This window comes from Oncorhynchus kisutch, linkage group LG21, assembly GCF_002021735.2.
Source record: "Oncorhynchus kisutch isolate 150728-3 linkage group LG21, Okis_V2, whole genome shotgun sequence".
Lineage (NCBI taxonomy): Eukaryota > Metazoa > Chordata > Actinopteri > Salmoniformes > Salmonidae > Oncorhynchus > Oncorhynchus kisutch.
The window spans coordinates 38,552,459-38,577,501 of NC_034194.2; the positions used below are offsets into that span (position 1 = coordinate 38,552,459).

The 25,043-nt window shown below is 47.2% G+C and overlaps 1 protein-coding gene across 3 annotated transcripts in view; it reads left to right on the forward strand.

Moving 5' to 3' along the window:
- The window catches only part of LOC109880797 (ryanodine receptor 3), a 284,327-nt gene that overhangs the window by 176,926 nt on the left and 82,358 nt on the right, over positions 1 to 25,043 (forward strand). For all 3 annotated transcript variants that reach the window (XM_031800945.1, XM_031800946.1, XM_031800947.1), the window contains 13 exons: positions 1,999 to 2,102; positions 3,725 to 3,860; positions 4,884 to 5,067; positions 6,198 to 6,303; positions 7,227 to 7,347; positions 9,136 to 9,305; positions 12,721 to 12,941; positions 13,262 to 13,352; positions 15,566 to 15,706; positions 20,064 to 20,227; positions 20,452 to 20,530; positions 24,473 to 24,562; positions 24,807 to 24,941. In XM_031800945.1, coding sequence (XP_031656805.1) covers positions 1,999 to 2,102; positions 3,725 to 3,860; positions 4,884 to 5,067; positions 6,198 to 6,303; positions 7,227 to 7,347; positions 9,136 to 9,305; positions 12,721 to 12,941; positions 13,262 to 13,352; positions 15,566 to 15,706; positions 20,064 to 20,227; positions 20,452 to 20,530; positions 24,473 to 24,562; positions 24,807 to 24,941 — 1,742 coding nt within the window. The remainder of the gene's footprint in view (positions 1 to 1,998; positions 2,103 to 3,724; positions 3,861 to 4,883; positions 5,068 to 6,197; positions 6,304 to 7,226; positions 7,348 to 9,135; positions 9,306 to 12,720; positions 12,942 to 13,261; positions 13,353 to 15,565; positions 15,707 to 20,063; positions 20,228 to 20,451; positions 20,531 to 24,472; positions 24,563 to 24,806; positions 24,942 to 25,043) is intronic.

Consider the following 25,043-nt stretch of genomic DNA (forward strand, 5'->3'; position numbering starts at 1 on the left):
CCCCTTTACTAAAGGACTCAGTTATCCTCTTTACTAGGGGACTCAGATGTCCCCTTTACTAGAGGACTCAGCTGTCCCCTTTACTAGAGGACTCAGCTGTCCCCTTTACTAGGGGACTCAGTTATCCCCTTTACTAAAGGACTCAGTTATCCTCTTTACTAGAGGACTCAGCTGTCCCCTTTACTAGGGGACTCAGATGTCCCCTTTACTAGAGGACTCAGCTGTCCCCTTTACTAGAGGACTCAGCTGTCCCCTTTACTAGAGGACTCAGCTGTCCCCTTTACTAGAGGACTCAGCTGTCCCCTTTACTAGAGGACTCAGCTGTCCCCTTTACTAGAGGACTCAGCTGTCCCCTTTACTAGAGGACTCAGCTGTCCCCTTTACTAGAGGACTCAGCTGTCCCCTTTACTAGAGGAGACTGACAAACAGGTAGAGGACAGAAGGATTAAGATTTCAAAGAGAGAGTGATGGAGAAGAGAAGGTGAGAGAGAGATGGAGAAGGGAAGGTGAGAGAGAGATGGAGAAGGGAAGGTGAGAGAGAGATGGAGAAGAGAAGGTGAGAGAGTGATGGAGAAGGGAAGGTGAGAGAGAGATGGAGAAGGGAGGGTTAGAGAGAGATGGAGAAGGGAAGGTGAGAGAGATGGAGAAGGGAAGGTGCGAGAGAGATGGAGAAGGGAAGGTGAGAGAGTGATGGAGAAGAGAAGGTGAGAGAGTGATGGAGAAGGGAAGGTGAGAGAGTGATGGAGAAGGGAAGGTGAGAGAGTGATGGAGAAGGGAAGGTGAGAGAGTGATGGAGAAGAGAAGGTGAGAGAGTGATGGAGAAGGGAAGGTGAGAGAGTGATGGAGAAGAGAAGGTGAGAGAGTGATGGAGAAGGGAAGGTGAGAGAGTGATGGAGAAGGGAAGGTGAGAGAGTGATGGAGAAGGGAAGGTGAGAGAGAACGGAAAAGGTAGCATAGAGAGCAATCAAGAAGGAGAGAAGGAGATCTGGAATGAAAGAGAGAGCGAGAGGGATAGAGAGGACAGGGTGATGGGGTTATTTAGGGATGCAGTGCATAGAGTGATGACTCACTAGGGTTGGACTGTGAGGAATAGCTGCTGACCTTACTGTGGGTGATAGGAGATGTGAGTGATAGGAGATGTCTCATTCTCAAGATCATAGCACGTAATGGGCACATACAAATCACCCTCATATACTATTCTCTATGCAAATCACCCTCATATACTATTCTCTATGCAAATCACCCTCATATACTGTTCTCTATGCAAATCACCCTCATATACTGTTCTCTATGGGCTGAGAAGCAAATGGTTGTAATTGATGCTAAAGCTTTTCAAATTGATTTAAAATTGTTTTATAGCGCTGATATGCTGAGGACAATTAATGTACGAATAGCTGCTGACATGAACACCTCACCTGAAAGGCTTTTCAAGATAACAGCACTTAATGGGCACACATTCAAATCATCTCCATGTTTGTGTTTCGAATCAAATCGTTGTAATTTATGCTACTGCAACAACGGTTCTAAATAGTTTTATATTGATTTCAAAGCACTAATATTATATGCTGACTACTAAATGTGTCACAAAAAAATGTTCCTCACATCTTATTTATCCCCTAACTATACACTGGCCCCTACAGACAGACTCCCCAGCACTAATAGGAGGTAACCAAATCAATGGCTGGCTGAGAGGTTGGAAGTAGGAAGTGCATCAGGATTTGATGTAATGGTATAAATGGTATGCAGTTTAAGAGATGCAGAGACACTGCCCCCTGCTGGTACAACAGGAATGTGCGTGTCGTTTCCTGTTTGTCTGTCTCTCCCCTGCCTCTTATTACAATTGAGAGATTTAGTGGGTGTCAAAAATAAAGTGCTCTTGTATCGTTTATTCCATGTCCACAATAGTGAACATGACAGTTGACGTTTCTGCAGAGTGGCCTTTCTCAAGACAAGAGGCAGGAAATGAAATGTTTTAGTTTTCTTCCATTGTCTCCTCAGCCTCCCCAGCAATGAGGGGTTCTACTCCCCTGGACGTAGCAGCGTCTTCAGTGATGGACAACAACAGCCTGGCCCTCGCTCTGGAGGAGCCTGACCTTGAGAAGGTGGGAGACACACTGGCGGTCACTCTGCCACATTATATAATACACATCCCTAACCTTCACCTGTCCATTATATAATACACATCCCTCACCTTCACCTGTCACATTATATAATACACATCCCTCACCTTCACCTGTCACATTATATAATACACATCCCTCACCTTCACCTGTCCATTATATAATACACATCCCTCACCTTCACCTGTCACATTATATAATACACATCCCTCACCTTCACCTGTCACATTATATAATACACATCCCTCACCTTCACCTGTCACATTATATAATACACATCCCTCACCTTCACCTGTCCATTATATAATACACATCCCTCGACTTCACCTGCCACATTATATAATACACATCCCTCACCTTCACCTGTCACATTATATAATACACATCCCTCACCTTCACCTGCCACATTATATAATACACATCCCTCGACTACACCTGCCACATTATATAATACACATCCCTCGACTTCACCTGTCCATTATATAATACACATCCCTCACCTTCACCTGCCACATTATATAATACACATCCCTCGACTTCACCTGTCCATTATATAATACACATCCCTCACCTTCACCTGCCACATTATATAATACACCTCCCTCGACTTCACCTACCCATTATATAATACACATCCCTCGACTTCACCTGCCACATTATATAATACACATCCCTCGACTTCACCTGCCACATTATATAATACACATCTCTCGACTTCACCTGCCACATTATATAATACACATCCCTCACCTTCACCTGCCACATTATATAATACACATCCCTCGACTTCACCTGCCACATTATATAATACACATCCCTCGACTACACCTGCCACATTATATAATACACATCCCTCGACTTCACCTGCCACATTATATAATACACATCCCTCGACTACACCTGCCACATTATATAATACACATCCCTCGACTTCACCTGTCCATTATATAATACACATGCCTCGACTTCACCTGCCACATTATATAATACACATCCCTCACCTTCACCTGCCACATTATATAATACACCTCCCTCGACTTCACCTGCCACATTATATAATACACATCCCTCGACTTCACCTGTCCATTATATAATACACATGCCTCGACTTCACCTGCCACATTATATAATACACATCCCTCACCTTCACCTGCCACATTATATAATACACATCCCTCGACTTCACCTGTCACATTATATAATACACATCCCTCGACTTCACCTGTCCATTATATAATACACATCCCTCGACTTCACCTGCCCATTATATAATACACATCCCTCGACTTCACCTGCCACATTATATAATACACATCCCTCGACTTCACCTGCCCATTATATAATACACATCCCTCGACTTCACCTGCCACATTATATAATACACATCCCTCGACTTCACCTGCCCATTATATAATACACATCCCTCGACTTCACCTGCCACATTATATAATACACATCCCTCGACATAAAGGAGAGTGGACTCAGGCTGTCACTGTCAGTCCCTGATTCTGACATGTCTGAGTTGAGTGATGAGAGCGGATCTGAGTTAGGAAGGAATGTGTAGTAGAGTGCTGAAGGACTCACCAAAGTGTTTCTGTATTCAGGTGGTAACCTACCTGGCAGGCTGTGGGCTGCAGAGCTGTGTCATGCTCCTGGCTAAAGGATATCCTGACATTGGCTGGAACCCCATAGAGGGAGAGAGATACCTGTCTTTCCTCCGCTTCGCTGTCTTCAGTAATGGTACATCAGATAGACAGAGGGGGGGGGCAGAGAGACAGAAAGGGAGAGAGATAGAGATAAAGAGGGAGAGGGCCAGAGAGACAGAAAGGGAGAGAGATAAAGAGGGGGGGGCAGAGAGACAGAAAGGGAGAGAGATAGAGATAAAGAGGGAGAGGGGGGGGGCAGAGAGACAGAAAGGGAGAGAGATAGAGATAAAGAGGGAGAGGGGGGCAGAGAGACGGAAAGGGAGAGAGATAGAGATGAAGAGGGGGGGGGCAGAGAGACAGAAAGGGAGAGAGATAGATATAAAGAGGGAGAGGGGGGCAGAGAGACGGAAAGGGAGAGAGATAGAGATAAAGAGGGAGTGGGCCAGAGAGACAGAAAGGGAGAGAGATAGAGATAAAGAGGGAGAGGGGGGCAGAGAGACAGAAAGGGAGAGAGATAGAGATAAAGAGGGAGAGGGCAAGAGAGAGAGAGAGATCTTTTAAGTCCAGTTACTCTCTGAGGATGAAGTGGATAAACCAATGGTGGTGGATTGGCTATTTAATCTTATACAATGTAAATTAGTAATGAACCTCTCCCAATCCCTACCTCTCTCCCTGCCTCTCTCCCTTCCTCTCTACCTACCTTTCTCCCTACCTCTCTCCCTACCTCTCTCCCTACCTCTCTCCCTACCTCTATCCCTGCCTCTCTCCCTACCTCTCTCCCTGCCTCTCTCCCTGCCTCTCTCCCTGCCTCTCTCCCTTCCTCTCTACCTACCTTTCTCCCTTCCTCTCTCCCTACCTCTCTCCCTACCTCTATCCCTGCCTCTCTCCCTCCCTCTCTCCCTACCTCTCTCCCTACCTCAATCCCTGCCTCTCTCCCTACCTCTATCCCTGCCTCTCTCCCTTCCTCTTTCCCTCTCTCCCTACCTCTCTCCCTTCCTTTTTTCCTAATTGCCGCTCTCCTCCTTTCTCCACCCCTCCCTTTCCCTCCCTGGCTCCTTCACCCCCCCACCTCCATCCCTCCCTGATTCCTTTCCCCTCCATCCCTCTCTCTCTGCAGGTGAGAGTGTAGAGGAGAACTCTAACACGGTGGTGAAGCTGCTGATCAGGCGTCCCGAGTGTTTTGGTCCCGCTCTGAGAGGAGAGGGGGGCAACGGTCTGCTGGCGGCCATGCTGGAAGCCATTAAGATATCTGAGAACCCTGCTCTGGACCTGCCCTGTACAGCCAATGGAGAACCTTCTGGGTAATTCAATCTCTCAATCACTCAGCATGAGATGACACCTTTAATTAACATAGGATCATTGAGTAGTGGAAGGAATATGGAAGACAATTCAAGGTTGTGTAGGGGGTGCGTACTGGCGGCAGAGAAGTCAGGCGCAGGAGAGCAAAAACTGATTTCTATCGCCACAGTTTAATAAACAAAACCACCATAAAGAAAACCCGCTACACACAAGCATAACGTGCACAAACACTACAATAAACAATTCTGGACAAGGACATGGACATGGGGGGAACAGAGGGTTAAATACACAACATGTAATGATGGATTTGTAACAAGGTGGGTGGGAAGACAAGACAAAACAAATGGAAAATGAAAGGTGGATCGGCGATGGCTAGAAGACCGGTGACGTCGACCGCCGCTGAACAAGGAGAGGGACCGACTTTGGCGGAAGTCGTGACAGGTTGAGCTTCAATTCAAGGTTGAGCTTCAATTCAAGGTTGAGCTTCAATTCAAGGTTGAGCTTCAAATTCAAGGTTGAGCTTCAATTCAAGGTTGAGCTTCAATTCAAGGTTGAGCTTCAAATTCAAGGTTGAGCTTCAATTCAAGGTTGAGCTTCAATTCAAGGTTGAGCTTCAATTCAAGGTTGAGATTCAAATTCAAGGTTGAGCTTCAATTCAAGGTTGAGCTTTAATTTCAAGGTTGAGCTTTAATTTCAAGATTGAGCTTCAATTCAAGGTTGAGCATCAATTCAAGGTTGAGCTTCAATTCAAGGTTGAGCTTCAATTCAAGGTTGAGCTTTAACTTCAAGGTTGAGCTTCAATTTCAAAGTTGAGCTTCAATTCAAGGTTGAGCTTCAATTCAAGGTTGAGCTTCAATTCAAGGTTGAGCTTCAATTCAAGGTTGAGCTTCAATTCAAGGTTGAGCTTCAATTCAAGGTTGAGCTTTAACTTCAAGGTTGAGCTTCAATTTCAAAGTTGAGCTTCAATTCAATTCCTTTACAAGAAGGAAGGTGGTGGAAGTGGAATCTGACAATCTGCTATGGAGCTTTTTAAAACCATGAGCTTTATTAATTCAGTTAGGGAGGAATTTAGCCGTACATCTAGAGATGACCTTTCAACTCATTAGAAGGGACTTGTTTATCTGTGTCCTAGGTCTGGTGAGGATGAGGAGGAAGAGGTTGCCCACACAGGAAACGCCATCATGTCCTTTTACTCTGCCCTTATTGACCTGCTGGGACGCTGCGCCCCTGAGATGCACGTGAGTGACAACACCTTTTATTCTTTATTTTTTATTATCAAACCTCTGTTTATTGATGATAGTCTCATTGAAATACAATCTTGAGAAACAACATCAAGGTCAACGGAAAAAAAAGAAACAACTGTCCAAACATGTCCTGAGTTATCGGACAAACGATGTGTGAGGGTTAATGTTTCTGGTGACCCTGAGCAAGTTTATGGTTTTTCACAGCTGCAGAAGTTAGATCAGTGCCTCGTCTTTCTCCTGTCTTCTGTCTGTTTGGCATGCTGCCCTCACCCCCCAGATCCATCATCAACATATTATCAGATACACTTCAGCTCCGTTCACAGTCCTCCATGCACTGTGCTGCTCTCTCTCTCTCTCTCTCTGTCTCTCTCTGTCTCTCTCTTTCTCTCTCTCTCTCTCTCTCTCTCTCTCTCTCTCTCTCTCTCTCTCTCTCTCTTTCTCTCTCTCTTTCTCCCTCTCTCTCTCGCACGCACTCGCTCTCTCTCTCTCTCTCTCTCTTTCTCTCTCTCTCTCTTTCTCCCTCTCTCTCTCGCACACACGCACTCGCTCTCTCTCTCGCACGCGCTCGCTCTCGCTCGCTATCTCTCTCCCTATCCCTCCCTCTCTCCCTCCCTCCTCTCTCTCCCTATCCGTCCCTCACCCCCTCCCTCCTCTCTCTCCCTATCTGTCCCTCACCCCCTCTCTCTCTCTCTCTCTCCCTCTCCCTCTCTCCCTATCCTTCCCTCCCTCCCTATCTCTCTCCCTATCCCTCTCTCCCTTCCTCTCTCCCTATCCCTCCCTCCCTCTCTCCCTATCCCCCCCTCTCTCTCTCCCTCTCTCCCTATCCCTCCCTATCTCTCCCCCGATCTGTCCCTATCCCTCCCCTCTCTCTCGTCCTTCTTCCTCTCCTCCTCCCTCTCTCTCCCCCTCTCTCTCAGTTGATCAACAAGGGTAAAGGTGAGGCATTGCGTATCCGGGCCATCCTGCGCTCCCTGGTTCCTACCACAGACCTGGTGGGCATCATCAGTATACCACTCAAGATGCCCATTGTCAATAAAGGTAGGACCCAATGACTAAAGAGCTCAGATTAATGTCCTATTTTAACATGTACTGGTTGTATCAAAACATTTTTATACTAACATTTTGGTTCTGAAACATTTCTTGTTCGGAAACATTACTCTGTTGATTAAGAATGGTGAAGAAGCAGGACCCTGCTGTGTTTTAATGGTAAACACATGTTTCACTGTAGTAGAAGGTTCATCTGGTCAGGGCTTTTATATCCTATTCCACTCACAGCCACATCTTGGGCTACAACAGAAATCTGTCAGCCGTATGAGGTAAAGGCTCTTACATTTTCCTGATTGGGTTGTCTGCTTTCACCTTGAGGAGTAGGTCTCTAACCATTTCTCAGTCCATGTTTCCACTGAAAAATAAATACTGCAGACTGCAAGGTCTTCGCTTAACCAATTTGTACTTTATCTAATATAGTTGTCATGTTTGGTTATAGTATATGAAGTCGCAGCACGGAAAATGTGTTTGTAGTGGAGAAGTAACTATAGACTTCTTTGGCAAAAAATCCAATCAACCTTTCCCATTTTCAATTTTCTTCATGATAAATTCTAATGATAAAGCATACAGTATCTCTCTTACTTGAGTAAAGTTCTTCTGCCACCTCCCTCCCTTCATATAATCTGTTTCCCATAGTGAAGTTTTCTCCCAAGAGATCCTTCATTACACTGCAAATGTCTTTTTTCCAATGACTTCTCTCTGCTTGTCCTAGTCTGCTCTCCACACACTCAGCGTTTCCAGATAACGTGCTTCTCTTCCCATCGCGTATTAAACCTGGTAGATGTGTTACATATCATTCTGTGTGAAACCTTATTGAGCTCTACACTTCTCCTTTCTTATCGTTCCATTTACACCATGCTGCGTTAGTGGAACGACTAAACTCCCTCTCACCTCTTCTATAAATCGGTTCATTTTTGTTGCCTCCTCATTCTCTACCTCCTCTTCCTCCTCCTCTACCTCTTCATCATTCTCCACCTCCTCTTCCTCCTCTTATACTTGCTCATCCTCCTCTAACTCCTTTACATCCCCTTCCTCCTCCTCCTCTTCCTCCTCTTATACTTGTTCTTCCTCCTCTAACTCCTTTACATCCCCTTCCTCCTCCTCCTCTTCCTCCTCTACCTACCCTTCCTCCTCCTCTATCCCCTTCTCTACCTCCTCTACCTCCGCCTCCTCTACCTCCTCCTCCTCCTCTACCTCCTCCTCTATCTCATCCTCTACCACCTCCTCTTCCTCCTCTATCTCTTCCTCTTCCTCCTCTACCACCTCCTTTACCCCCTCCTCTCTCTCCTCCTCTACCTCCTGTTCCTCCTACTCTACCACCTCCTCTACCACCTCCTCTTCCTCCTCTATCTCCTCCTCTTCCTCCTGTACCTCCTCCTCTATCCCCTGCTCTATCTCATCCTCTACCACCTCCTCTTCCTCCTCTACCACCTCCTCTTCCTCCTCTATCTCTTCCTCTTCCTCCTCTACCACCTCCTTTACCCCCTCCTCTCTCTCCTCCTCTACCTCCTGTTCCTCCTACTCTACCACCTCCTCTACCACCTCCTCTTCCTCCTCTATCTCCTCCTCTTCCTCCTGTACCTCCTCCTCTATCCCCTGCTCTATCTCATCCTCTACCACCTCCTCTTCCTCCTCTACCACCTCCTCTACCACCTCCTCTTCCTCCTCTTCATCCTCTTCCTCCTCCTCAACCACCTCCTCATCTTCCTCCTCTATCTCCTCCTCTACCTCCATCTCTACCCCCTCCTCTTCCTCCTCTACCTCCTCCTCCACCCCCAGACGGTAGTGTGACAGAGCCAGACATGTCGGCTAGTTTCTGTCCGGACCACAAGGCCCCAATGGTGTTGTTTCTGGACCGTGTGTACGGCGTGGAGGACCAGAGCTTTCTGCTACACCTGTTGGAGGTGGGCTTCCTGCCTGACCTCCGAGCCTCCGCCTCCCTGGACACGGTGAGTAGGAGAGACAAATCAATCTATCAGTCCTTCTGTCAGTAAACCAGTCAGTGAGCCAGTCAATGAGTCAGTCACTCAGTCACTCAGTGAACCAGTCAGTCAGCCAGCCAGTCAGTCAGTAAACCAGTCAGTGAACCAGTCACTCAGTGAACCAGTCAGTCAGTCAGTGAACCAGTCAGTGAATCAGTCAATGAGTCAGTCACTCAGTCACTCAGTGAACCAGTCAGTCAGCCAGCCAGTCAGTCAGTAAACCAGTCAGTGAAACAGTCAATCAATGTAGCAGTCAGTCATTCAGTGAGTCAGCCTGCAAGTCAGTCAGTGAACTATCCAGCCAGCCAGCAAGTCAGTCAGTGAACTAGTCAGTCAGCCAGTCAGTGAACCAGTCAGTCAGCCAGTCTGTGAACCACTCATCCAGTCAGCCAGCCAGTCAGTCAGTGAACCAGTCAGTCAGTTAGTCAGTCAGCCAGTCAGTCAGCCAGGCAGTCAGTCATTTAACCAGTCAGTCAGTTAGTCAGTCTGCCAGTCAGCCAGTCAGCCAGCCAGCCAGTCAGTCAGTGAACCAGTTAGTCAGTGAGTTAGTCAGTGAGTGAACCAGTCAGTGAGTGAACCAGTCAGTGAGTGAACCAGTCAGTCAGTTAGTCAGTGAGTGAACCAGTCAGTCAGTTAGTGAACCAGTCAGTGAGTCAGTGAACCAGTTAGTCAGTGAGTGAACCAGTCAGTGAGTGAACCAGTCAGTCAGTTAGTCAGTGAGTGAACCAGTCAGTCAGTTAGTGAACCAGTCAGTGAGTCAGTGAACCAGTTAGTCAGTGAGTGAACCAGTCAGTCAGTGAGTGAACCAGTCAGTCAGTTAGTCAGTGAGTGAACCAGTCAGTCAGTGAGTGAATAGGAGTGAGTAGGAGTGAGCCTTCATTCGGTCTGTCGTCGGTCTGTCAGTCAGTCAATGAGAAAACACAGCAAACATTCATATATCAATCAATCAACCAATCAATCAATATATGTATTAATTAATCCTCTCCCCACAGTGTGTACTGACTTCTTGTATGTGTAGCAAAATGTTTATCAAAATACTCTACTGACAACAATCACAGAGTTGATGAGTTGTTATTTTGACTGGATGAATATTGACTGCTGTTTCTCCATGTGAATCAAGTTAAATGAGGATCCACCACAACAAACTTCTCTCTGATGTATTTGAGAAAAGTCTGTTGGATCTCATGGTCTTTTTTACTCATCGTCCTCTGAAGAGGGAGATAAACCTGCTTTCATCCCGGCTCTGTCTTGTCCTGAGGGAGAGGAGTAGTATTCCCCATGCTGGCACAGAGGCTGTAGCCATAGGAGACCATCGCCATGGGACGGACCTCTGTAATTGCATCTACCCATAATCCTTTGGGAGAGAGAGAGAGAGAGAAAGTGATGCTGACAGTCCCCATTTATCTCAATACCTGCTACAACAGTCTACTTTAGGAATATAATCTAACTCACAGGGGGAACCAAACAGTCTGCCTTAGGGGTCACCGTGACCTCGGGGTTATCATCTGACTCACAGGGGGAACCAAACAGTCTGCCTTAGGGGTCACCGTGACCTCAGGGTTATCATCTGACTCACAGGGGGAACCAAACAGTCTGCCTTAGGGGTCACCGTGACCTCAGGGTTATCATCTGACTCACAGGGGGAACCAAACAGTCTGCCTTAGGGGTCACCGTGACCTCAGGGATATCATCTGACTCACAGGGGGAACCAAACAGTCTGCCTTAGGGGTCACCGTGACCTCAGGGATATCATCTGACTCACAGGGGGAACCAAACAGTCTGCCTTAGGGGTCACCGTGACCTCAGGGTTATCATCTGACTCACAGGGGGAACCAAACAGTCTGCCTTAGGGGTCACCGTGACCTCGGGGTTATCATCTGACTCACAGGGGGAACCAAACAGTCTCTTGATGTATGGTTGTGTACTTCACGTGCTGAGATTCTCTCTAATAGTTGTTTATAGTGGTTAGTTGTTGTTTACAGTGGCTAGTAGTTGTTTACAGGGGTTAGTAGTTGTTTACAGTGGTTTGTAGTTGTTGTTTACAGTGGTTAGTAGTTGTTTACAGTGGTTTGTAGTTGTTTACAGTGGTTAGGTGTTGTTTATAGTGGTTTGTAGTTGTTTACAGTGGTTAGGTGTTGTTTACAGTGGTTAGTTGTTGTTTAGAGTGGTTAGTATTTGTTTACAGTGGTTAGTAGTTGTTTACAGTGGTTAGTTGTTGTTTACAGTGGTTAGTAGTTGTTTACAGTGGTTAGTTGTTGTTTACAGTGGTTAGTTGTTGTTTACAGTGGTTAGTAGTTGTTTACAGTGGTTTGTAGTTGTTTACAGTGGTTTGTAGTTGTTTACAGTGGTTAGGTGTTGTTTACAGTGGTTAGTTGTTGTTTACAGTGGTTAGTTGTTGTTTACAGTGGTTAGTTGTTGTTTACAGTGGTTAGTTGTTGGTTACAGTGGTTAGTAGTTGTTTACAGTGGTTAGATGTTGTTTACAGTGGTTAGTTGTTGTTTACAGTGGTTTGTAGTTGTTTACAGTGGTTAGGTGTTGTTTACAGTGGTTAGTTGTTGTTTACAGTGGTTAGTAGTTGTTTACAGTGGTTAGTTGTTGTTTACAGTGGTTAGTAGTTGTTTACAGTGGTTAGTTGTTGTTTACAGTGGTTTGTAGTTGTTTACAGTGGTTAGGTGTTGTTTACAGTGGTTAGTTGATGTTTACAGTGGTTAGTTGTTGTTTACAGTGGTTAGTAGTTGTTTACAGTGGTTAGTTGTTGTTTACAGTGGTTTGTAGTTGTTTACAGTGGTTAGGTGTTCTTTACAGTGGTTAGTTGTTGTTTACAGTGGTTAGTAGTTGTTTACAGTGGTTAGTTGTTGTTTACAGTGGTTAGTAGTTGTTTACAGTGGTTAGTAGTTGTTTACAGTGGTTTGTAGTTGTTTACAGTGGTTAGGTGTTGTTTACAGTGGTTAGGTGTTGTTTACAGTGGTTAGTTGTTGTTTACAGTGGTTAGATGTTGTTTACAGTGGTTAGTTGTTGTTTACAGTGGTTAGTTGTTGTTTACAGTGGTTAGTAGTTGTTTACAGTGGTTTGTTGTTGTTTACAGTGGTCAGTCAGTCACCAACCGTTGGTCTTGGAAAGCTATTGGGTTGGCAGGCTTTTCTTTCAGCCCAGCTCTAATGATTAGTTGTTAAGCTGAACCGGCTGGGTTAGTGCTAGGTTGGAACACATAACCGCCTGTAGATGTCCAGAACCAGTAGTTTGTGGGCACTGTATTGATGCTTTAGGGAGAAACTGAGCAATAAATAACCCCACTCAAAGAATTTGAGTCAAGAAATCCAGTGTTGGTGATGGCCACTGGTCTATCCGCTCTCATTCATGTAATTCTGTCCCTTGGCTCTAGGATGTGTTAAGCACCACAGAGACCGCTCTGGCCATGAACAGGTACATCGGTTCGGCCCTGCTTCCCCTGCTGACCAGGTGTGCTGACCAGTTCTCGGGCACGGAGCACTACGCAGCGCTCATTGACTCTACCCTCCACACTATCTATCGGCTGTCCAAGGGCCGCTCCCTCACCAAGGCCCAGAGAGACTCTATCGAGGAGTGTCTGCTTGCCATCTGCAAGTAAGTATTAACAAAGACTCACACCATGTTATGAACCTCTCAGTTCTCTAAAACCCCTGGACCTCTAAGGCCGTGCTGATGCCCTGGAGTCTCCTGTAACTATTGGGTTTTCAGTTGTCGACCAATATGTAGCTGTGGTAGCTTTAGGTCAAAGTTAGGGTTGTAAAATTCACAAAATGTTCACAAAATTCCCAAAATTTTCACAAAATTCACTGGTTTTCCAGAATTACTAGTCAGAGTATTATATTCCAACCTGAGATATCCTCATATTTGACTGTATGTATCAATCACATGTTTCTCTTCCCCCTGCTGCCCTACAGACATCTGCGCCCTTCCATGATGCAACAGCTGCTGAGACGTCTGGTGTTCGATGTTCCCCTGCTGACAGAGTACTGCAAGATGCCACTCAGGGTAAGATCCCTTTCTCACAGAGTACTGCAAGATGCCACTCAGGGTAAGATCCCATTCTCACAGAGTACTGCAAGATGCCACTCAGGGTAAGATCCCATTCTCACAGAGTACTGCAAGATGCCACTCAGGGTAAGATCCCATTCTCACAGAGTACTGTAAGGGGCCTGTCAACACTAGCCCCCCCCCCCCTTGTTGTTATGGGTGAGAACAGCTCGGTTGACACCCCTAGCCTCCCTCCCTCCGCTCCCTCCTCTCCCTCCCCCTCTCCCTCCTCTCCCTCCCTTTCTCCCTCCTCTCCCTCCTCTTCCTCCCTCTCTCCTCCCTCCTCTCCCTCCCTCTCTCCCTCCTCTCCCTCCCTCCTCTCCCTCTCTCCCCTCTTCTCCTCCCTCCCTCCCTCCCTCTTCTCCCTCCTCTCCCTCCTCTCTCTCCCTCCTCTCCCTCCCTCTCTCCCTCCTCTCCCTCCTCTCCCTCCCTCTCTCTCTCCTCTCCCTCCTCCTCCTCGCCCTCCCTCCTCTCCTCCCTCTCTCTCTCCTCTCCCTCCCTCTCTCCTCTTCTCCTCCCTCTCTCCTCCTATCCCTCTCCCTCCCTCTCTCCCTCCTCCCTCCTCGCCCCCCCTCTCCTCCTCTCCCTCCTCCCTCCTCCTCCTCTCCCTCCTTCTCCCTCCTCTGCCCCTCCTCGTCCCTCCTCTCCCTCGCCTCCTCTCCCTCCCTCCCTCTCTCCCTCCTCTCCCTCCCTCCTCTCCTCGCCTTCCCCTCCCTCCCTCTCCCTCCTCTCCTCCTCCCTCCCTCCTCCTCTCCCTCCCTCTCCCTCCTCTCCCTCCCTCCTCTCCCTCCCTCCTCTCCCTCCTCTCTCCCTCCTCTCTCCCTCCTCTCCCTCCCTCCTCTCCCCTCTCCTCTCCCTCCTCCCTCCCTCTCTTTCCCTCCCTCTCTCCCTCCTCTCCTCCCTCTCTCCCTCCTCTCCTCCCCCTCTCTCTCCTCTCTCCCTCCCTCCCTCTCTCTCCCTCCTCTCCCTCCTCTCCCTCCCTCCTCTCCCTCCCTCTCTCTCTCCTCTCCCTCCCTCTCTCCCTCCTCTCCCTCCCTCTCTCCCTCCCTCTCCCTCCCTCTTCCCTCCCTCCCTCCCTCTCTCCCCTCTCTCTCTCCCTCCTCAGTCCCTCCTCTCTCCTCTCTCCCTCTTCTCTCTCTCCCTCCTCTCTCCCTCCTTCTCCCTCCCTCCTCTCCATCTCTCCTCCTCTCCCTCCCTCTCTCCCTCCTCTCCCTCCTCTCCCTCCCTCTCTCCCTCCTCTCCCTGATCTCCCTCCTCTCTCCCTCCTCTCCCTCCCTCTCTCTCTCCTCTCCCTCCTCTCTCTCCCTCCTCTCCCTCCCTCTCTCCCTCCTCTCCCTCCTCTCCCTCCTCTCCCTCCTCTCCCTCCCTCTCTCTCTCCTCTCCCTCCCTCTCCCTCCCTCTCTCCCTCTTCTCCCTCCCCTCTCTCCCTCCTCTCCCTCCCTCCTCTCCCTCCTCTCCCTCCTCTCCCTCTTCTCCCTCCCTCTCTCCCTCCTCTCCTCTCCCTCCTCTCCCTCCCTCCTCTCCCTCCCTCCTCTCCCACCCTCTCTCCCTCCTCTCCCTCCTCTCCCTCTTCTCCCTCCCTCTCTCTCTCCTCTCCTCTCCCTCCTCTCCCTCCCTCTCTCCCTCCTCTCCCTCCTCTCCCTCTCTCTCTCCCTCCGATCACATAAACAACAAGTCTTCACTTCCCCTCTTCATCTCAGTTTCTTCTAGTTGTAGTTTCCTGTCTCTCTCTTTCTCCTGGGTGGGGGGGGGGCTGACATACTGTAGGTGTGACCTCTGTCTGATGACACATCTGTCTCACTCCTAGCTGATAACACGGTATCTAGTACAAGTACATTCCGAGTACATACTGTACATAGAAAATTCATTTAAACAGGAACCAGACTTTTACCTTCATCTACGTTCACTTACAGAATCTTAATAGGATATTGACGTGAATACTTGACTTCCAACAGTTTGGAAGAACACAGGGGTACAAATACCTGAATTTAGCATCAATGGGATGGAGATATGTTAACTCTTTTCAGAATTTATTTCCTCCAACTTCTGACCACCCACCACCAAAACGATTCATCTTAATTTCCTCTCATCATCTTACTTTCCGCTAGTAGCTACTACCTGGAAGGGTTTCAGCAGCGGGATACGGACTTCTCCTTTTGTGTTTCCTCCAGCTGCTGACTGAACACTATGAGCAGAGCTGGAAGTACTACTGTCTTCCCTCGGGGCTGGGGAGCTCCGGCATGGCCTCAGAGGAAGAACTGCTGCTCACCAAAAAACTCTTCTGGGGAATATTCGACTCGCTCTCAACAAAGGTATGGATGATACTGTTATGTGTAATCTACAGACCCTTTGTTCTCCCTCAGGACTGCTTTTACAGTGCCTTCGGGAAAGTATTCAGACCCCTTGACATTTTCCACACTTTTTTACGTGACACCCTAATTCTAAAATGTATTCAATTGTTTTTTTCCTTCATAAATCTACACACAATACCCCAAAACTGCAATATTACATTTACATACGTATTCAGACCCCTTACTCAGTACTTTGTTGAATCACCTATGGCAGAGATTACAGCATCGAGTCTTCTTGGGTATGGCGCTACAAGCTTGACACACCTGTATTTGGGGAGTTTCTCCCATTCTTCTCTGCAGATCCTCTCAAGCTCTGTCAACTTGGATGGGGAGCTTTGCTGCACAGCTATTTTCAGGTGTCTCCAGAGGTCGGGTTCAAGTCTGGGCTCTGGCTGGGCCACTCAAGGACATTCAGAGACTTGTCCCGAAGCCACTGCTGCATTGTCTTGGCTGTGTGCTTAGGGTCGTTGTCCTGTTGGAAGGTGAACCTTCACCCTAGTCAGAGGTCCTGAGCACTCTGGGGCAGGTTTTCATCAAGGATCTCTCTGTACTTTGCTCCATTCATCTTTGCCTCGTCTCCCAGTCGCTGCCGCTGACAAACATCGCCACAGCATGATGCAGCCACCACCGCTTCACTGTAGGGATGGTGTCAGGTTTCCCCCAGACGTGACTCTTGGCATTCAAGCCAATGGTTCAATCTTGGTTTCATCAGACCAGATAATCTTGTTTCTCATGGCCTGAGATTCTTTAGATGCCTTTTGGCAAACTCCAAGTGGACTGTCATGTGCCTTTTCCTGAAAAGTAGCTTCCGTCTGGCCAGCTCTGGGAAGAGTCTTGGTGGTTCCAAACTTCTTCCATTTAAAAATGATGGGTGCCACTGTGTTCTTGGAGACCATCAATGCTGCAGAAATGTTTTGGTACCCTTCCCCAGATCTGTGGCATGACACAATCCTGTCTCAGAGGTCTACAGACAATTCCTTCGACCTCATGGCTTGGTTTTTGCTCTGACATGCACTGTCAACTGTGGGACCTTATATAGACAGGTGTGTGCCTTTCCAAATCATGTCCAATCAATTTAATTTACTACAGGTGAACTCCAATCACGTTGTAGAACTGTCTCAAGGATGATCAATGGAAACAGGATGCATCTGAGCTAAATTTCAAGTCTCATAGCAAAGGGTCTGAATACTTATGTAAATAAGGTATTTCTGTTTTAGAATTTTAATTTGCATTCAGTCATTATGGGGTATTGTGATGTCATTATGGGGTATTGTGATGTCATTATGGGGTATTGTGATGTCATTATGGGGTATTGTGATGTCATTATGGGGTATTGTGATGTCACTATGGGTTATTGTGTGTAGATTGCTGAGGATTTTTATTTATTTAATCCATTTTAGAATAAAGCTATAACATAACAGAATGTGGAAAAAGTCAAGGAGTCTGAATACTTTCCGAAGGCACTTTGTATAATGCTAATGGAGGCTTAAAGTCTTACGGTACATGACTTTATGTCTGACTGGTTTACATCTAAAAGAACATCAGTTATAATCCTGAGCCCAACGCAAAACAATTCTTACAATATCAGGCACGGGCTGAATATTTTTTTTCATGCCACGAAAGGGCCCGGATCCTGGCAAATAGGTCCCTGCTCAATTTAATCACTGTGTGTTTTAAGAAACCTGTCTTTCCAGGTGTGTTTTAAGAAACCTGTCTTTCCAGGTTCAGTAACTGTTGTTCTGTTTCAAGGTTCAGTAACTGTTGTTCTGTTTCCAGGTTCAGTAACTGTTGTTCTGTTTCCAGGTTCAGTAACTGTTTTTCTGTTTCCAGGTTCAGTAACTGTTGTTCTGTTTCCAGGTTCAGTAACTGTTGTTCTGTTTCCAGGTTCAGTAACTGTTGTTCTGTTTCCAGGTTCAGTAACTGTTGTTCTGTTTCCAGGTTCAGTAACTGTTTTTCTGTTTCCAGGTTCAGTAACTGTTTTTCTGTTTCCAGGTTCAGTAACTGTTGTTCTGTTTCCAGGTTCAGTAACTGTTGTTCTGTTTCCAGGTTCAGTAACTGTTTTTCTGTTTCCAGGTTCAGTAACTGTTTTTCTGTTTCCAGGTTCAGTAACTGTTGTTCTGTTTCAAGGTTCAAGTTCTGTTTGACTGAGGCTTTTATTATGACTGAGGTTTTTTTAATCACCAGAGTCTGAGTGTGTCTCTCTAGGAAGCAGAAGAGAGATAGACTGTGAACAGAGCTAAAGTGTGGCTGAAATATGAATAATTTATGAGAATGTGACAGATCACTGCTCTCTGGCTCTGCAGAGTGTTTCTCCTCTCTCTCTCTGTCTCTCTCTCTCTGTCTCTCTGTCTGTCTCTCTCTTTCTGTCTGTCTGTCTGTCTGTCTGTCTGTCTGTCTGTCTGTCTGTCTGTCTGTCTGTCTGTCTGTCTGTCTGTCTGTCTGTCTGTCTGTCTGTCTGTCTGTCTGTCTGTCTGTCTGTCTGTCTGTCTGTCTGTCTGTCTGTCTGTCTGTCTGTCTGTCTGTCTGTCTGTCTGTCTGTCTGTCTGTCTGTCTGTCTGTCTGTCTGTCTGTCTGTCTGTCTGTCTGTCTGTCTGTCTGTCTGTCTGTCTGTCTGTCTGTCTGTCTGTCTGTCTGTCTGTCTGTCTGTCTGTCTGTCTGTCTGTCTGTCTGTCTGTCTGTCTGTCTGTCTGTCTGTCTGTCTGTCTGTCTGTCTGTTGTCTTTCTTTCTTTCTCTCTCTCTCTATTTTTCTCTCTCTCTCTTCCTTGTTATGCTCCCCTCTCTCCCTGCAGGAGCAGACATGTCCTCTTTTGACCCAACTACCCATGTCTAAGAGAGCAGGAGATATTATGGCGCCGGAGGGGATGGCTGCTGTTTTACGGGCTCCTAACTAACTGTGCTATTTTGTGTGTTTTTCACATTGTTCATAACTTATTTTGTACATAAAGTTGCTGCTACCGTCTCGTATGACCGAAAAGAGCTTCTGGACATCAGAACAGCGATTACACACCTCGAACTGAGAAATATTTTTTCAGACAGAGAGAAAAGAAAGGGAGAAAGTGACAGACAGTCTGAAGGACTTTCTAATGACTGTTTGTTACCTCAACCCTCTGTTTGTCTCCACTCTGTCTCCCCCTGTCTCTGTTTGTCTCCACTCTGTCTCCCCCTGTCTCTGTTAGTTACCTCACCCACTGTCTCCCCCTGTCTCTGTTTGTTACCTCACCCACTGTCTCCCCCTGTCTCTGTTTGTTACCTCACCCACTGTCTCCCACCTGTCTCTGTTAGTTACCTCACCCACTGTCTCCCCCTGTCTCTGTTAGTTACCTCACCCACTGTCTCTGTTAGTTACCTCACCCACTGTCTCTGTTAGTTACCTCACCCACTGTCTCCCCCTGTCTCTGTTAGTTACCTCACCCACTGTCTCCACCCTGTCTCTGTTAGTTACCTCACCCACTGTCTCCCCCTGTCTCTGTTAGTTACCTCACCCACTGTCTCCCCCCTGTCTCTGTTAGTTACCTCACCCACTGTCTCCCCCTGTCTCTGTTAGTTACCTCACCCACTGTCTCCCCCCTGTCTCTGTTAGTTACCTCACCTACTGTCTCCCCCTGTCTCTGTTTGTTACTTCACTCACTGTCTCTGTTAGTTACCTCACCCACTGTCTCCCCCCTGTCTCTGTTAGTTACCTCACCCACTGTCTCCCCCTGTCTCTGTTAGTTACCTCACCCACTGTCTCCCCCCTGTCTCTGTTAGTTACCTCACCTACTGTCTCCCCCTGTCTCTGTTTGTTACCTCACCCACTGTCTCTGTTAGTTACCTCACCCACTGTCTCCCCCTGTCTCTGTTTGTTACCTCACCCACTGTCTCCCCCTGTCTCTGTTAGTTACCTCACCTACTGTCTCCCCCTGTCTCTGTTTGTTACCTCACCTACTGTCTCCCCCCTGTCTCTGTTAGTTACCTCACCCACTGTCTCCCCCTGTCTCTGTTTGTTACCTCACCCACTGTCTCCCCCCTGTCTCTGTTTGTTACCTCACCCACTGTCTCCCCCCTGTCTCTGTTTGTTACCTCACCTACTGTCTCCCCCCTGTCTCTGTTTGTTACCTCACCTACTGTCTCCCCCCTGTCTCTGTTAGTTACCTCACCCACTGTCTCCCCCTGTCTCTGTTAGTTACCTCACCCACTGTCTCTGTTTGTTACCTCACCCACTGTCTCCCCCTGTCTCTGTTGTCTCCCCTCTGTCTTCCCCATACAGAGGTTTGACTCTGACCTGTTCAAGACTGCCATGGCCTGTCTGATTGCCATTTCTCTGTCTTCCCCATGCAGAGGTTTGACTCTGACCTGTTCAAGACTGCCATGGCCTGTCTGAGTGCCATTTCTGGGGCATTACCGCCTGACTATATGGATGCCAGCCCCGGTGTCATCCTGGAGAAGCAGGCGTCTGTGGACACACACGGCAACTTCGACCCCAAACCCATTAACACTGCCAAGTGAGAGAGAGGGTTTTGACATTGAATAGCTCTTATTGAACCCCTTCCCAGGTGAATTACCCTAATTATCACACCAAGGTCAGGATCCACAGAACACACAGCCTCATGACAGCACCATGTACTAAAAGATGGGAGCAGAGGGAGACTAGCCCTACTGCACTAAATGTCTAGGTTGTATTAAAATGAAGGACTAACATTGGTGTCTATCTTCTCCTTCTTTCTAGTATCTCCCTTCCAGAGAAACTGGACTACATCGCCAACAAGTTTGCAGAGCATTCCCACATCAAATGGTCCTCAGAGAAGGTACTGTAACCTCAACAACTAGGTTCAAATGCTGTCTTTCCTGTGTAAGAGGGTCTCTACATGGCCTAACTTCTAGACTAACATGGCCTAACTTCTAGACTAACATGGCCTAACTCCTAGACTAACATGGCCTAACTCCTAGACTAACATGGCCTGACTCCTAGACTAACATGGCCTAATGCCTAGACTAACATGGCCTAACTCCTAGACTAACATGGCCTAACTCCTAGACTAACATGGCCTGACTCCTAGACTAACATGGCCTAACTCCTGGACTAACATGGCCTAACTCCTAGACTAACATGGCCTAACTCCTAGACTAACATGGCCTAACTCCTAGACTAACATGGCCTAACTCCTAGACTAACATGGCCTAACGCCTAGACTAACATGGCCTAACTCCTAGACTAACAGGCCTAACCGACTAACATGGCCTAACTCCTGGACTAACATGGAATAACTCCTAGACTAACATGGCCTAACCCCTGGACTAACATGGCCTAACTCCTGGACTAATATGGCCTAACTCCTAGACTAACATGGCCTAATGCCTAGACTAACATTGCCTAACTCCTAGACGAACATGGCCTAACTCCTAGACGAACATGGCCTAACTCCTAGACGAACATGGCCTAACTCCTAGACGAACATGGCCTGACTCCTAGACTAACATGGCCTAATGCCTAGACTAACACGGCCTAATGCCTAGACTAACATGGCCTAACTCCTGGACTAACATGGCCTAACTCCTGGACTAACATGGCCTAACTCCTAGACTAACATGGCCTAACTCCTAGACTAACATGGCCTAACTCCTAGACTAACATGGCCTAACTCCTAGACTAACATGGCCTAATGCCTACACTAACATGGCCTAACTCCTGGACTAACATGGCCTAACTCCTGGACTAACATGGCCTAACTCCTAGACTAACATGGCCTAACTCCTAGACTAACATGGCCTAACTCCTGGACTAACATGGCCTAACTCCTGGACTAACATGGCCTAACTCCTAGACTAACATGGCCTAACTCCTAGACTAACATGGCCTAATGCCTAGACTAACATTGCCTAACTCCTAGACTAACATGGCCTAACTCCTAGACTAACATGGCCTGACTCCTAGACTAACATGAACTAAGTCCTAAACTAACATTGCCTAACTCCTAGACTAACATGGCCTAACTCCTAGACGAACATGGCCTAACTCCTAGACGAACATGGCCTAACTCCTAGACGAACATGGCCTAACTCCTAGACGAACATGGCCTGACTCCTAGACTAACATGGCCTAATGCCTAGACTAACACGGCCTAATGCCTAGACTAACATGGCCTAACTCCTGGACTAACATGGCCTAACTCCTAGACAAACATGGCCTAACTCCTAGACTAACATGGCCTAACTCCTAGACTAACATGGCCTAACTCCTGGACTAACATGGCCTAACTCCTGGACTAACATGGCCTAACTCCTGGACTAACATGGCCTAACTCCTAGACTAACACGGCCTAATGCCTAGACTAACACGGCCTAACTCCTAGACTAACACGGCCTAACTCCTAGACTAACATGGCCTAACTCCTAGACTAACATGGCCTAATGCCTAGACTAACATTGCCTAACTCCGAGACTAACATGGCCTAACTCCTAGACTAACATGGCCTGACTCCTAGACTAACATGGCCTAATGCCTAGACTAACACGGCCTAACTCCTAGACTAACACGGCCTAACTCCTAGACTAACATGGCCTGACTCCTAGACTAACATGGCCTAACTCCTAGACTAACATGGCCTAACTCCTAGACTAACATGGCCTAACTCCTAGACTAACATGGCCTAACGCCTAGACTAACATGGCCTAACTCCTAGACTAACATGGCCTAACTCCTAGACTAACATGGCCTAACTCCTGGACTAACATGGAATAACTCCTAGACTAACATGGCCTAACCCCTGGACTAACATGGCCTAACTCCTGGACTAATATGGCCTAACTCCTAGACTAACATGGCCTAATGCCTAGACTAACATTGCCTAACTCCTAGACGAACATGGCCTAACTCCTAGACGAACATGGCCTAACTCCTAGACGAACATGGCCTAACTCCTAGACGAACATGGCCTGACTCCTAGACTAACATGGCCTAATGCCTAGACTAACACGGCCTAATGCCTAGACTAACATGGCCTAACTCCTGGACTAACATGGCCTAACTCCTAGACTAACATGGCCTATCTCCTAGACTAACATGGCCTAACTCCTAGACTAACATGGCCTAACTCCTAGACTAACATGGCCTAATGCCTACACTAACATGGCCTAACTCCTGGACTAACATGGCCTAACTCCTAGACTAACATGGCCTAACTCCTGGACTAACATGGCCTAACTCCTAGACTAACATGGCCTAACTCCTAGACTAAAATGGCCTAACTCCTGGACTAACATGGCCTAACTCCTAGACTAACATGGCCTAATGCCTAGACTAACATTGCCTAACTCCTAGACTAACATGGCCTAACTCCTAGACTAACATGGCCTGACTCCTAGACTAACATGAACTAAGTCCTAAACTAACATTGCCTAACTCCTAGACTAACATGGCCTAACTCCTAGACGAACATGGCCTAACTCCTAGACGAACATGGCCTAACTCCTAGACGAACATGGCCTAACTCCTAGACGAACATGGCCTGACTCCTAGACTAACATGGCCTAATGCCTAGACTAACACGGCCTAATGCCTAGACTAACATGGCCTAACTCCTGGACTAACATGGCCTAACTCCTAGACAAACATGGCCTAACTCCTAGACTAACATGGCCTAACTCCTAGACTAACATGGCCTAACTCCTGGACTAACATGGCCTAACTCCTGGACTAACATGGCCTAACTCCTGGACTAACATGGCCTAACTCCTAGACTAACACGGCCTAACGCCTAGACTAACACGGCCTAACTCCTAGACTAACACGGCCTAACTCCTAGACTAACATGGCCTAACTCCTAGACTAACATGGCCTAATGCCTAGACTAACATTGCCTAACTCCGAGACTAACATGGCCTAACTCCTAGACTAACATGGCCTGACTCCTAGACTAACATGGCCTAATGCCTAGACTAACACGGCCTAATGCCTAGACTAACACGGCCTAACTCCTAGACTAACATGGCCTAACTCCGAGACTAACATGGCCTAACTCCTAGACTAACATGGCCTAACTCCTAGACTAACATGGCCTAACTCCTAGACTAACATGGCCTAACTCCTAGACTAACATGGCCTAACTCCTAGACTAACATGGCCTAACTCCTGGACTAACATGGCCTGACTGCTAGACTAACATGAACTAACTCCTAGACTAACATGGCCTAACTCCTAGACTAACACGGCCTAATGCCTAGACTAACATGGCCTAACTCCTGGACTAACATGGCCTAATGCCTAGACTAACATGGCCTAACTCCTGGACTAACATGGCCTAATGCCTAGACTAACATGGCCTAACTCCTAGACTAACACGGCCTAACTCCTAAACTAACATGGCCTGACTCCTAGACTAACATGGCCTAACTCCTAGACTAACATGGCCTAACTCCTAGACTAACATGGCCTAACTCCTAGACTAACATGGCCTAACTCCTGGACTAACATGGCCTAACTCCTGGACTAACATGAACTAACTCCTAGACTAACATGGCCTAATGCCTAGACTAACATGGCCTAACTCCTGGACTAACATGGCCTAACTCCTAGACTAACATGGCCTAACTCCTGGACTAACATGGCCTAACTCCTAGACTAACATGGCCTAACTCCTAGACTAACATGGCCTAACTCCTAGACTAACATGGCCTAACTCCTAGACTAACATGGCCTAACTCCTAGACTAACATGGCCTAACTCCTATGTTTTAACTTTTGATCTACAGGTGACAGCGGGATGGAAAATGGGAGAGTGCGTAGATGATGATGCCAAAACTCACCCTCTGCTGAAGCCTTACAAGTCACTGAGTGAGAAGGTACTGTTTCTGTCACTCAGTGTGAAGGTACTGTTGACATTATAACCCTAATCTGTCACTCAGTGTGAAGGTACTGTTGACATTATAACCCTAATCTGGTACTGTTGATACTATAACGCGAAACTCAGAATCCAGAAACACATTTTCTCCGCAGTAGTTACTGTAGCTAGCTAACAATCTGTCACGAGAGACTGATTGAAAGGGTCATTTACTGTACATTGTGTGGCTGTGTCTGTGTTTGTAGGAGAGGGAGACGTACCGCTGGCCAGTGAAGGAGTCTCTAAGGAGTATGTTAGCTTTGGGCTGGAACATGGAGAGGACCAAGGAGGGAGAGGCCATGTTAATCAGGAAACAAAGCAAGATCTCAGAGTCCACTCAGGTAGTGTGGTTGTGTATATATACTGTACGTTGAATGGCTAACATTTCCCACATCAATATCACCGATTTTTTATTTAATGATTCATTGTATTATCTTTTAATG